At 43.7% G+C, this 12,409-nt stretch overlaps 1 protein-coding gene across 2 annotated transcripts in view; it reads left to right on the forward strand.

Moving 5' to 3' along the window:
- LOC139408407 (CDK5 regulatory subunit associated protein 2) overlaps window positions 1-12,409 on the forward strand; it is a 79,080-nt gene that overhangs the window by 25,609 nt on the left and 41,062 nt on the right. For both annotated transcript variants that reach the window (XM_071152255.1, XM_071152256.1), the window contains exons 10-24: window positions 782-901; window positions 1,084-1,176; window positions 1,718-1,936; window positions 2,799-2,969; window positions 3,871-3,981; window positions 4,234-4,371; window positions 4,680-4,859; window positions 5,154-5,348; window positions 5,510-5,701; window positions 5,958-6,090; window positions 6,250-6,392; window positions 6,903-7,019; window positions 7,367-7,510; window positions 7,960-8,072; window positions 8,473-8,615. In XM_071152255.1, the coding sequence (XP_071008356.1) occupies window positions 782-901; window positions 1,084-1,176; window positions 1,718-1,936; window positions 2,799-2,969; window positions 3,871-3,981; window positions 4,234-4,371; window positions 4,680-4,859; window positions 5,154-5,348; window positions 5,510-5,701; window positions 5,958-6,090; window positions 6,250-6,392; window positions 6,903-7,019; window positions 7,367-7,510; window positions 7,960-8,072; window positions 8,473-8,615 (2,212 nt within the window). The remainder of the gene's footprint in view (window positions 1-781; window positions 902-1,083; window positions 1,177-1,717; window positions 1,937-2,798; window positions 2,970-3,870; window positions 3,982-4,233; window positions 4,372-4,679; window positions 4,860-5,153; window positions 5,349-5,509; window positions 5,702-5,957; window positions 6,091-6,249; window positions 6,393-6,902; window positions 7,020-7,366; window positions 7,511-7,959; window positions 8,073-8,472; window positions 8,616-12,409) is intronic.

Consider the following 12,409-nt stretch of genomic DNA (forward strand, 5'->3'; position numbering starts at 1 on the left):
TTTGCACGCCCAATTTTTCAGTTTTTGATTTGTTAAAAAAGTTTGAAATATCCAATAAATGTCGTTCCACTTCATGATTGTGTCCCACTTGTTGTTGATTCTTCACAAAAAAATACAGTTTTATATCTTTATGTTTGAAGCCTGAAATGTGGCAAAAGGTCGCAAAGTTCAAGGGGGCCGAATACTTTCGCAAGGCACTGTATATATCTCCACACACACACACAGTACTAGTCAAATGCTTGGACCCCCCTACGCATCCCATGGTTTTTCTTAATTTTTAAAATATTTTCTACAGTGTAGAATAATAGTGAAAATATACATACATACATACATACCGGTAAATGTTTTCATCATGGAATTTTCACTATTTTGAAATGAATACAGCTAGGCTATCCTTTCATGTTCTACAGAAATGGCTATGGGGTAGGAGCACATTTTTAGGGTAGATTCAAAATGTATCATTGTGATTAATCGAACATGTTGGAGGAAGATTAATTTACTGTCTCTTGTTTTGGCTACTTAATTATATGCAGTTTAGCAGATGCTTTTATCTAAAGGGACTGTCAGTCATGTGTGCATACATTTTACATATGAGTGGCCCTGGGAATCAAACCCAGAATCTTGACGAAGCAAGTGCCATTCTCTCACGACCTTAGCTATAGAGGACCACAAGTGCCATTCTCTCACGACCTTAGCTATAGAGGACCACAAGTGCCATTCTCTCACGACCTTAGCTATAGAGGACCACAAGTGACCACTTGTTATTTTATTTTTTTAACAGGTACTGTCTGGTAAGTTGGAGGAGACTGAGAACGAGCTGGGCTCGGAGAAGAAGAACGCTCTGAAACGAGACAAAACCATCCAGGGACTCAGTCTTGTGCTCAAAGAAAAGGAAAAAGAGGTGCAGTTGATTAGATAATATTCACACTGTAATAAATGTTGATGATAACCTCATTTGATAAAATACTGATGTAACCAACTATTGTTGCCAACTAAAAAATATATCGCCTCATATGCTGCGCAGACTGAGGGCTTATGTAACATTGTCACACCAACACGTCTGTCTCTGTCTGTGTGTTCCAGATTGAAGAGCTGTGCCATGAGATTGAGGACAGGGACGAGGCATTAGCCAAAGCCAGGGAGGCAGCGCACAAAGCCCAGCTCCAGAAATACCAGGCAAGTCAGATCAGACACAGCATTGGCTGCGTTCCAGGCCCAATACATCAGTCACGCTGCATGCATCAACCAATGGCTGTGTGCTACGTCATTCACTGCGCAGTCGGGCATGGAAGTGCTATGTCATGTGATATTATTCGCTAAACACCGGGGCGGCAGGGTAGCCTAGTGGTTAGAGCGTTGGACTAGTAATCGGAAGGTTGCGAGTTCAAACCCCCGAGCTGACAAGGTACAAATCTGTCGTTCTGCCCCTGAACAGGCAGTTAACCTACTGTTCCCAGGCCGTCATTGAAAATAAGAATTTGTTCTTAACTGACTTGCCTGGTTAAATAAAGGTAAAAATAAAATTAAGGTATTGTGAGATCTGGCAGGCAGCTGCAGTGTGTGTATCTACTCTGCTTTAGGGCTGTAATGTCTATCTGTGCGTGTTTGCCAGAGGTCACATCAATACAGACTTCTGGGTTGCACACACATGCACTCAAAATACAAAAATAAGTCTCCTGCTTCTCTAACTCTATCCATATTCATGCTTTCCCTCCAGGGTGCGGAAGAGCACCAGTCTCTGCTGATGGAGAAGCAGGCGGAGCTGTCCCAGCTCCAGGGCGAGCACCACACCAAGCGGCTGGAGGCGCAGAAGCTGCAGCGCTCCCTGGGCAAGAGGGAGCAGGAGCTGGCTGATCTGCAGCAGGCCAAGGAGCAGCTGGAGCAGGAGCTAGAGGAGCTGCAGCAGCAGAGGAAGAAGGGGGACAAAGCTCTCAATGTAAGGCCACAGGAGGAATATCTATTGTTTTCCTGGGAATTGCCAGGGACCTAACGATATGGTATTATCACGATACTTAGGTGCTGATAATATATCTATTGTGTTTCTCAAGATTCTATCCGTTTTGCGATTCGAAACTGAGATTTTATTGTGATTTGTAGCAGTGGGTAAATAATAACAAATGAATGAAGGAAATTAAGAAATGTATTAGAATGCTGGAAGTGAGTGTTGGAATTACAAGTACCAGAGTTAGAGGCTACAAAATAGGATTTTGATTCCTATGCAATGTTCTACAAATAAGACCACTGTCAGTTTTGTCCTATTATTTTTGGTTGAAGTTTGGTTGAACAGTATAAAGCAATGCAATCAGAATGGAGAAAGCCCATTTAATAAAACCACTTAGGATTCATTTGTTGCCATCCTAGGGTCATGCACTACCCATGAAGCATATTTAGAACTTTTGTTATTCAGAAGTGTCAAAAATGAGAAAATACTGTGATATGATATTTTGGCCATATTGCCCAGTTCTACTTCGTTGTGTGGAAAGCTTTGATATTGGCAATGGGCAAGCTGGGAGCAGGTATAAAAGCTGTCCTATTTAACCCATTCTGTAGGTTTACTACGGCTGCTTGTTTTACTACCATGTAACTACGTTGTTTTACCCGCGCATAATAGAATGCAGAATATATTCCCCAAAGCCATCCATTTTCCCTAAAGTTGAGGGCAACTTATTTTCTGGGCTTTTGTTAAACCACATGACCCAACCAGGAATGAACTCTTGACCCTTTTTGGTTGAGAAGACGTTGAAAAGACGTATTTTCAATGTATTGTGCTTACTGGGTAAACTATCTACGCCATGCAGGAGATGCAGAACCAGCTAAAGAAGCTTAACGGGGAGCTGGGCGAGAGGGAAAGCAGTCTGGAGCAGCAGTACCAGGAGCAGCTGGAGCAGACAAAGAGGAGGCTGCAGAGTCACGAGGTCACCATCCAGCGCCTTACCACCTGCCTGGCCGACAAGGAGCAGCAGCTACAGGTAGATAGTCTGAGAGCTCGAGAAACTAAAAGTGAAAACATAGAAATATAATCTATAGAAGGGGGCTTAGAGTATCAAACACTAGCAATTATTGAGGCCTGTTCTATATATTCCTTTTCTATGGAACTAGGTAAATATGGTGTACTAGCACCATACTAGTAATTCTGTGAAGGGAGTAGTACACAGCGTTGTATGAGATCTTCAGTTTCTTGGCATTTTCTCGCATGGAATAGTCTTCATTTCTCAGAACAAGAACAGACTGACGAAAGATTTTGTTTCTGGCCATTTTGAGCCTGTAATCGAACCCAGAAACGCTGATGCTTCAGATACTCAACTAGTCTAAAAAATGCCAGTTTTATTACTTATTTTAATCAGCACAGCAGTTTTCAGCTGTGCTAACATAATGCAAAAGGGTTTTCTAATGATCAATTATCCTTTTAAAATGCTAAACTTGGATTAGCTAACACAATGTACCATTGGAACACAGAAGTGATAGTTGCTGATAATGGGCCTATGTACATATTTCCTAAAAAAATCTGCCGTTTTTTGCTACAAGAATCATTTACAACATTAACAATCTCTACACTGTATTTCTGATCAAGTTGATGATATTTTAATGGTAATTTTTTTGTGCTTTTCTTTCAAAACAAGGACATTTTTAAGTGACCCCAAACTTCTGAACGGTAGTGTGTATATATGAAAATGTATGCGCTCTACTATAAGTCACTGGATAAGAGGTGTCTGCTAAATGACTAAAATGTAGCATGGGAACTGGGAAAAACTTTGTTCTTACCCTCTTTTTTTTTTTTTTCTGTCCCTCTATTCGATCTTGTTCTTTCTCTTGCTGTTGCTTTTTTCCCTCTTTTCTCTGTCTGCCTCTTCTCTATTCTCCCTCTATCAGGAATACATGAACATGATGAGAGACATGGAGCAGAGCAGAAGTCCTGAGGAAAGCGACACCATGCTGTCAAAGCTGCGAGAACGACTGAAAGAAAAAGAAAAGGCTCTGGAGGTTGGCTTTCTATCAATGTTTGAAATGTAAAATATTTCTCTCGCTCTCTCTGTTCAATTGCTTTATTGGCATGATGTAAAAATGTACATATTGCCAAAGTATACTTTGGAAATGAAATGATTTAATGAACAACGTCATTAAAAATGAAGATTGTCACGAACAGGATGTCGATCTTTCTCTCTCGCTCTGATCTGATGATCATTGTATGCCTTTGGTCTTTTAATTTCAATATTCCGTATGGCTCCTCCACAGCAAGCGCTGGATGAGAAGTTTTCAGCGCTAGAAGAGAAAGACAACGAGATCCACCAGCTGCGTCTGTCACTCAGGGAGAAGGAGAGGGACCTGGAGAGACTCAACAACCTGCTGTCTCACAATGAGGACACCATCAACGTAAGGGACCATGATCACCCCACCATCATTGGAGTCAATTCCATTTCAATTCAGTCAGTTTAGTTAGTCAACAAAAATGTCAACTCCTCCAATTTCCCTCATTTCTTTTCATTGAGGAGAATTGGATTTTCAATTTACTTACTGAATTGACTGAATTGAAATGGAATTGACACCAACCCTGCATATCATATTTAATTAAGTCACACACTACCTCCTATATGGAGTTGTTGCAAGGACTGCTAGGGTAAACATCCTGTTGAATGGAGAGTCTACAACACTGGTCTCTCACTCTCCATTGCTCCCTGCAGAGTTTTGACGCGTTGATCAAGGAGAAGGACGTGGAGCTGCAGCACCTTGCCAACACTATGAAGAACTTGCAGCGTGCCAAGCAGGATGTGGAGGACAACCTGAACCGAGCCTGCAGGGAGAAAGACTCCATCATCAGTCAGCTGCAGCTGTCCCTGGAGGGCAAGACCAAGGACATGGAGGTAGGAAGACACATAAGGAGAAAGTAAATCCCATGTATTACTAGCTGACACTCACATAATATTACCTGAACATAAAGACTCTTTTAACACAGGCATCAATACTCACAAAACATTGACATCATTCACCAAACACGCTGTCGTTCAATGATATATTGATTTGATATAATATTGACCTAGTATATCTTGCAAAAGAGGTTAATCCCAGAAGGATAAAGTTGGATAAGTAAAGATTGACAAATAACAAATCTCTTCTTCTTTTGTTCGGTCTTCCTCTGCCTCTGTCTGTGTGTGTAGGCGATGGCAAGTGCCCTGCTGAGCCAGTCCCAGTCTCAGGCCCGTGACCTTGCAGAACAGATAGGTCAGAGGTTAAAGGAGGCAGAGACCATGCTGGTGGACGCGGCCAAGGCCCGTGAGAGGCTGGTGGCGGACAACGAGAGCGCTGTGGAGGGCCTGCTGGCCACAATCGGCAGCAAAGACCAGCTTCTCAAGGTACACACATGCACACTGGAGGCACTTTTACTGGTTGATTTATTGTGATGAGAAAGTCTCTGTCTAACAACATCCACACTCACATTCTATTTGTCTTAACCTTGTAATATTTTTACAGGAGGGTTAGTGTTTATGACCTCTCATTTTTTCGCTCCCTCCAGGAGTCAGCGGAGCACTATAACAGGACACTGTCTGAGCGCATCCAGGAGATCGAGGAGCTGAGGCGACAGCTGTGTACCCGGCAGCAGCAGCTGGCCTCCGCTGAGAAACTTAGTTCCGCTGCAACACAGGAGGGTTACCTAGAGATGGCCAAGCTCAGGGCCCTGCTGACCGAGAAGGAATCCATTATCATTGTGAGTTTGAACAGAGTTATTTGGATAGGTGCAGAGTACACTACTATTTAGTGTTTTTGATAGTTTAGGATTTAAATCATGGCTGGCTACAATATGTGCAGCATTTTGCTCCTGCCCAGATTGTTTTGTTAATGTTGGGCTTGAACAAAACCTGCACATTGGCCATCCTTGATTTGTCTTGGTAGAACAACGTTGAATAAAGTTAATGGCAAGGTTATGAGAGCCGGTGTGTTTAGCTTTTGATTTCCTCTGCCAGAAACTTCTGGAGCGCGGCCGGGAGAGGGACCAGTTCCTGGCTGAGTTGAGGCAGAAGGAACCTGCACCGTCCCAGGTGCTGGAGCTCAGACAGACCATCCAGTTGCTGCAGGAGAGACTGGAGGAGAGGGAAGGTGAGAGGCTTTACCTCTTAAAGCTGCAAGCTGTGCTGAACAGTTTGACATACCAATGAACAAAACAGCAGTTGGCTGAAGTACAAACTGTCAAACTGTCTTTGTCCACCAACACCCTGACCCCACTAATGTCCTCTACTGGTTTTGTTCCCTCTGTAGGTGACTGCTCCAAGAGGAACAACAACGAAGACAGCATGGAGAAGGTCCCTCTCATCAAGAAGACAGTGGTCATCCTGAAGAAGGAGTTGGCTCAGAAGACTGAGGCTCTCAACAAGTCTCTGAAGAGGGAGAATGAGCTCAAGGTGAGAACAGTCATACTGCAGCTGATTCAAATCCCTGAGCCGGCAAGGTGGGAAAAAAATCTGCCGTTCCTTCCTTGAGCAAGGCAGTTAACCCCCAACAACAACTGCTTCCCGGGCACCGATGACATGGGTGTCGATTTAAAGCACCCCCGCACGACCTCTGATTCAGAGGAGTCGGGTTAAATGCGGAAGACACATTTCGGTTGATTGCATTGAGTTGTGCAACTGACTAGGTATCCCCCTTTCCCATTTACTCTGGTCAAAGAATACACTATTTTTGACTGATGAATAAGAAAGTGCTTCACTTTAACTTTCTTGATCCTTTGTTGGTTTGTCATTGCGTTAACATAGTTTCTTTTCTTTGCTCTTGGTAAAAAAATTACCTCTGGGTACAGATCAGAATCATTAGATTACCCTCCACAAGTCTAAATCCTGACTATTAGGTGGATAATAGAAAATGGACCTTGGGTCAATGTCTTCATTCTATCCCATTGTTCTCCTGTGATCCAGATGTCCCTGGCTGATCTCCAGTCAGTGTTGTCTGAGCTGGAGGGGCGTATCGAGGGCCAGGCGGCCAGCATAGACTCCCTCACCACCACCCTGGAGACCAAGGACGAGATTATAAACGTGAGTGGATGGCCAGTGGTCTCCTCACACACGGCTACTAATCTACACAGACACTCATATACACACACTCAAGCAGGCTCAGGAGGTTACCTGGTGCCATCTGGTTTCATAGGTAGCTTGCACAGGGTTAACCTGGCTGACCTTGAACTGATTTTGGCCATCACCACCTGTGCTACCTCTTGAGCTTGGCTCAGTTATAAATAATCTATTTCCAAAAGGAAATTAACACATCTGAGCGATACTTTCACTTCAATACATAAATTTTTTAAAACCCCTTCAATGGCACTTTTTCCATTTGCTATAACTAGTTTGATGTCAGAGTCTCTCTGCTGTGTATATGCTGACAGGACCTCCACCAGCGTCTGGGCCAGAGAGGGGACAGTCAGACCAAGGAGCCCCAGGATCAGGCTGCTGAAGCCGGGGTGGCGCACTCGCTCCCTGGCCTCCCTCAGCGGGAGAGGACCATCATCGGTGGTGACAGCCAACAAGAGGTAGCACCACGCAAAAGCAAGCCCTGCCTGAAACGTATTTATGAGCTGTAGTGTGCCATCTATCTTCAGAAGAATGGCCATGTCTGAATGTACCATAGTCGAGTGTTACATCAAAAATCAATAAAGTCACAACCTTTTGTGATGTCTGGTTTAATTGTGTGAAAATAAAGTGTTCAACAACACAGTCACAATTTGAAAAGGCTCACTCTTTGGTCTGCATGTCAAAAACAGTCCAGCATGAGAATAAACCCACCGTGACTTGGGTCCTGTTCATTAGGCACCAAAACTGACTGACATATGGCGGGACTACCTGGACCTGTCCAATAACGATCACTCATTTTCCAAACGTTTTAAAACAACTCCCATTGCATGCACAATGAATATGACCCTTGTATAGCAACTGATTGAGTGGCATCTGACCTTTGACCTGTGCCCCCCTCCCTCCCCAGGTCCTGCCCTTGTTGGCTGACCTGCAGGTGGAGCACCGCTCTTTGAACCGAGCCCTGAGGGCCGAGCAGCAGCTCTACTCCAGCTTGGTTCGCACTGTCAAAGAACAGGACAGGTATCTGGACGATTATCACAGATTGGATTAATTCCACATATTGCCATGTAATTGAAATAGTCTTACCAAAGTCCTTTTTTATATGCTTTGGTTGGTGTGGCATTCAAAAGGGTTTATTTTTGTTGTTGCAATACCCAGTGTCTCCATAGACAGATATTGTCTACTGGTACACCGTGTACATAGCCACGTTATCGTTACTCATTGTGTCACTCATTTATTCCTCATGTTGTTATTTTTCTATTATTTAAAAATAATTTTCTGTATCGTTGAGAAGGGTCCACAAGTAAGCATTTCACTGTTAGTCTACACCTGTTTACGAAGCATGTGACACATACAATTAGATTTGTCTACTTGTGTGTGTATATGTGGAATAGTAATTCATACATTGTGTGTTTTGCAGTGCCCAGCGTCTTCACGCCCTCCAGATGGAGCTGACAGCGGTGACGCTCCTCAGACAGCAGCTGGAAGAAGGGATCCGGAGCAACGAGGAGCTCAGAGAAGACCTGGAAAGAGAGATCGCCAGAACCAAGCTCTCAAAAGAAGGTGCAGTAGTAGTACACAGAAGAGGAGGGGGAGACTAGAGAGATGGAACTAGGAAGGGCACAGAGGAGGGGGAGACTAGAGAGATGGAACTAGGAAGGGCACAGAGGAGGGGGAGACTAGAGAGATGGAACTAGGAAGGGCACAGAGGAGGGGGAGACTAGAGAGATGGAACTAGGAAGGGCACAGAGGAGGGGGAGACTAGAGAGATGGAACTAGGAAGGGCACAGAGGAGGGGGAGACTAGAGAGATGGAACTAGGAAGGGCACAGAGGAGGGGGAGACTAGAGAGATGGAACTAGGAAGGGCACAGAGGAGGGGGAGACTAGAGAGATGGAACTAGGAAGGGCACAGAGGAGGGGGAGACTAGAGAGATGGAACCAGGAAGTCACAGAGGAGGGGGAGACAAGGGAGGAAAGAATGAGAGGGAGGAGGGGTTCTGATCCTTTGTTTCCTGAACTAGACCGCTGGCTGAAGCTGAATGAACAATGTCTATATTGAGTTGAGGAAGTAGAGACCCACTATATTATTTAAAATGTCCAACACTAACATTTTATTCATGGTACTTTAATAGGAAGTTATACTATCTTAGAAAGAGAGAGGCACACACATGCATGCATGCTATCAACCATGGTCAGTTTGGTCGCTACATGTTCTAACACTGCCTGGTGTTGCCACGCCTGCTGTCCACCTGGTTATTTTTTCATCTGTTTGCTGTCTTCTGTTCGCTGTCATCTTCATCATTAGCATCCTCCCCATCTGCATGTCTTAAAACAAGACTGCAATAGCCTACATTTTTTTTTCTACTCTGTTAATGTCCCCACTGGCACCTCCTATAAACTCATCCTCTCACCTGGAAAGTCATTTCCTTTGTCCTGGTTGAGCTACTCTGCACAATAAAACATAATGCATGTGTTTCTGTCGGTCTGTCTTCCTCACTTACAGCTTACCTTTACTCATTTGCTTATCTTCTACTTTTGTTTTTGTTTATCCATTAAAAATCTATGTCTGTCTCGTTGCATTACTTCACTCGCATATCACATGAAATCATTGTCACTTATCCAATGTCTGCTCTATTAGAAACATAGCAGTTAGTACCCACACACTCTTATCAAGCCATCTGTAAGCTGTTTCAATTACAGCCTACAGAGTTGGGGCAGTTACAGAGCAAACCTCTCTGTGGCTGCTTCCCTGTTCTCTACCCTTCTTCCAAAGTGTGCACTTGCTTGTGAAGCGTGCATTCGTTTCAAGCATATTACCCAAGTTGTTTACAAAACATAAACAGGTCGATAAAATCATCCTACATGCTGAACTGAATTCAACGACAAAGAGTGATGGAATGTCACTGTTTAGTAGTGCAAGGCTTCAGTGGATGCAGTGTTAGGACACGTACCAACATAGAACCTTGATTGATGAGGCCAGGTGCCAGTGAGAGAGCTCTGTATAGGTGTGACCGTCTGAACCTGATGATTTATTCATCTATGGTGCAGCCTGTGTGTGTGCATGTACCCATCTGCCTTCCAGTTCATACCATTCCTCCCCTATAAAGAGAGTCAGCTATATAAATATAGGTAAGATGCCTTGGGCTCGTATTCAATGCTGCTCAGTAGAGGGAATTGCTCTTTATAGTGGCTTTATATTTATACGGGGTGGCAGGTAGCCTAGTGGTTAGAGCGTTGGCTCAGTAACCGAAAGGCTGCTAGATCGAATCCCCAAGCTGACAAGGTAAAAATCTGTCATTCTACCCATGAACAAGGCAGTTAACTCACTGTTCCTAGGCGTTATTGTAAATAATAATTTGTTCTTAACTGACATGCCTAGTTAAATATAAAATACAGCAAAAAAATACAATTTCATTGATTTTATGGGGTTACAGTTCAAATTAGGGAATCAGTCAATTTAAATTAATTAATTAGGCCCTAATCTATGGATTTCACATGACTGGGATACAGATATGCAATATGTTGGTCACAAAAAATGGGCCTCAGGATCTTGTCATGGTGCATTCACATTGCCATCGATAAAATACAATTGTTTTCGTTGTCCGTAGCTTATGCCTGCCCATACCGTAACCCCACCGCCACCATGGGGCACTCTGTACACACCGTTGAAATCATCAAACTGCCCACACGACGCTCTACACTTGGTCTGTGGTTGTGAGGCCAGTTGGACGTACTGCCAAATTCTCTAAAACAACACGTGGCTTATGGTAGAGAAATGAACATTCACTTATCTGGCAACAGCTCTGGGGGGACATTCCTGTAGTAAGCATGCCAATTGCACACTCCCTCAACTCAAATCTGTGACCTTGTGTTGTGACAAACCTGCATGTTTTAGTGGGCTTTTATTGTCCCCAGCACAAGGTGCACCTGTGCAATGGTCATGCTGTTTAATCAGCTTCTTGATATGCCACACCTGTCAGATGGATGGATTATCTTGGCAAAGGAGAAATGCTCACTAACAGCAATGTAAACAAATTTGTGCTCAATTTGAGATAAATACGTTTTTTGTGTATATGGAACATTTCTGGGATCTTTTATTTCAGCTTATGAAACAAGGGACCAACATTTTACTTATTGCGTTTATATTTTTGTTCAGTATACGATACATTTTATTTTGTCCATTATTTATATTTTATACCACAGCATTGTTGAATAATTTCTTATTGGCTAGAAGGGCATTCTAGAATGGAAATGATATTGGGACACCTTGCAATCATGACATGATAGGCACCTACACATGCAGACCGTACTTGCTATAAAGTTACAGAAAGCTAAAGCAACAACTACACAAACTGAAATTGGATACATTGTAAGAGTGACTTGTACGTACACTGAATGTACAAAACATTAAGAACACCTGCTCTGTCCATGAGACTGAACAGATAAATCCAGCTTTTTCACCTGGATGATCCTTTTCTTGATGTCACTTGTTAAATCCACTTTAAGTCGGTGTAGACGAAGGGGAGGAGACGGGTTAAAGAAGGGTGTTCAAGCCTTTAGACATGGATTGTGTGTGTGCCATTCAGAGGGTGAGTGGGCAAGACCAAATATTAAAGTGCCTTTGAACAGGGTATGTTAGTAGGTGCCAGTTGACCGATTTGTGTCAAGAACTGCAACGCTGCTGTGCTTTTCACGCTCAACAGTTTTCCGTGTGTATCAAGAATGGTCCACCACCCAAAGGACGTCCAGGCAACTTGACACAAATGTGGGAAGCGTTAGAGTCAACATGGGCCAGCATCCCTGTGGAACGCTCCGACATCTTGTAGAGTCAACATGGACCAGCATCCCTGTGGAACGCTCCGACATCTTGTAGAGTCAACATGGGCCAGCATCCCTGTGGAATGCTCCGACATCTTGTAGAGTCAACATGGGCCAGCATCCCTGTGGAACGCTCCGACATCTTGTAGAGTCAACATGGGCCAGCATCCCTGTGGAACGCTCCGACATCTTGTAGAGTCAACATGGGCCAGCATCCCTGTGGAACGCTCCGACATCTTGTAGAGTCTATGTTCTGAGGGCAAAAGGGAGGGGTGCAACTCAATATTAGGAAGGTGTTCCTAATGTTAGTATTCCAATCTAGGTGGTTGAATTCAGTACCGCATGTAGAATGATTTGAATGAACCTGTGTGTATAATAGAATGTAAACAACATGGGTGCGCTTGACGCGTTATTCCATGGACTCTTTCCTTATGTAACTACATGCAGTGACCCAAACCCCTGCCTGTTGAGTGTTGATATTTCTGTTCAATGCATAGTTCACCTGTGCATAAGGTTTCTATTCATGCTCGATTATGTG

This window comes from Oncorhynchus clarkii, chromosome 5, assembly GCF_045791955.1.
Source record: "Oncorhynchus clarkii lewisi isolate Uvic-CL-2024 chromosome 5, UVic_Ocla_1.0, whole genome shotgun sequence".
Taxonomy (NCBI): Eukaryota; Metazoa; Chordata; class Actinopteri; order Salmoniformes; family Salmonidae; genus Oncorhynchus; species Oncorhynchus clarkii.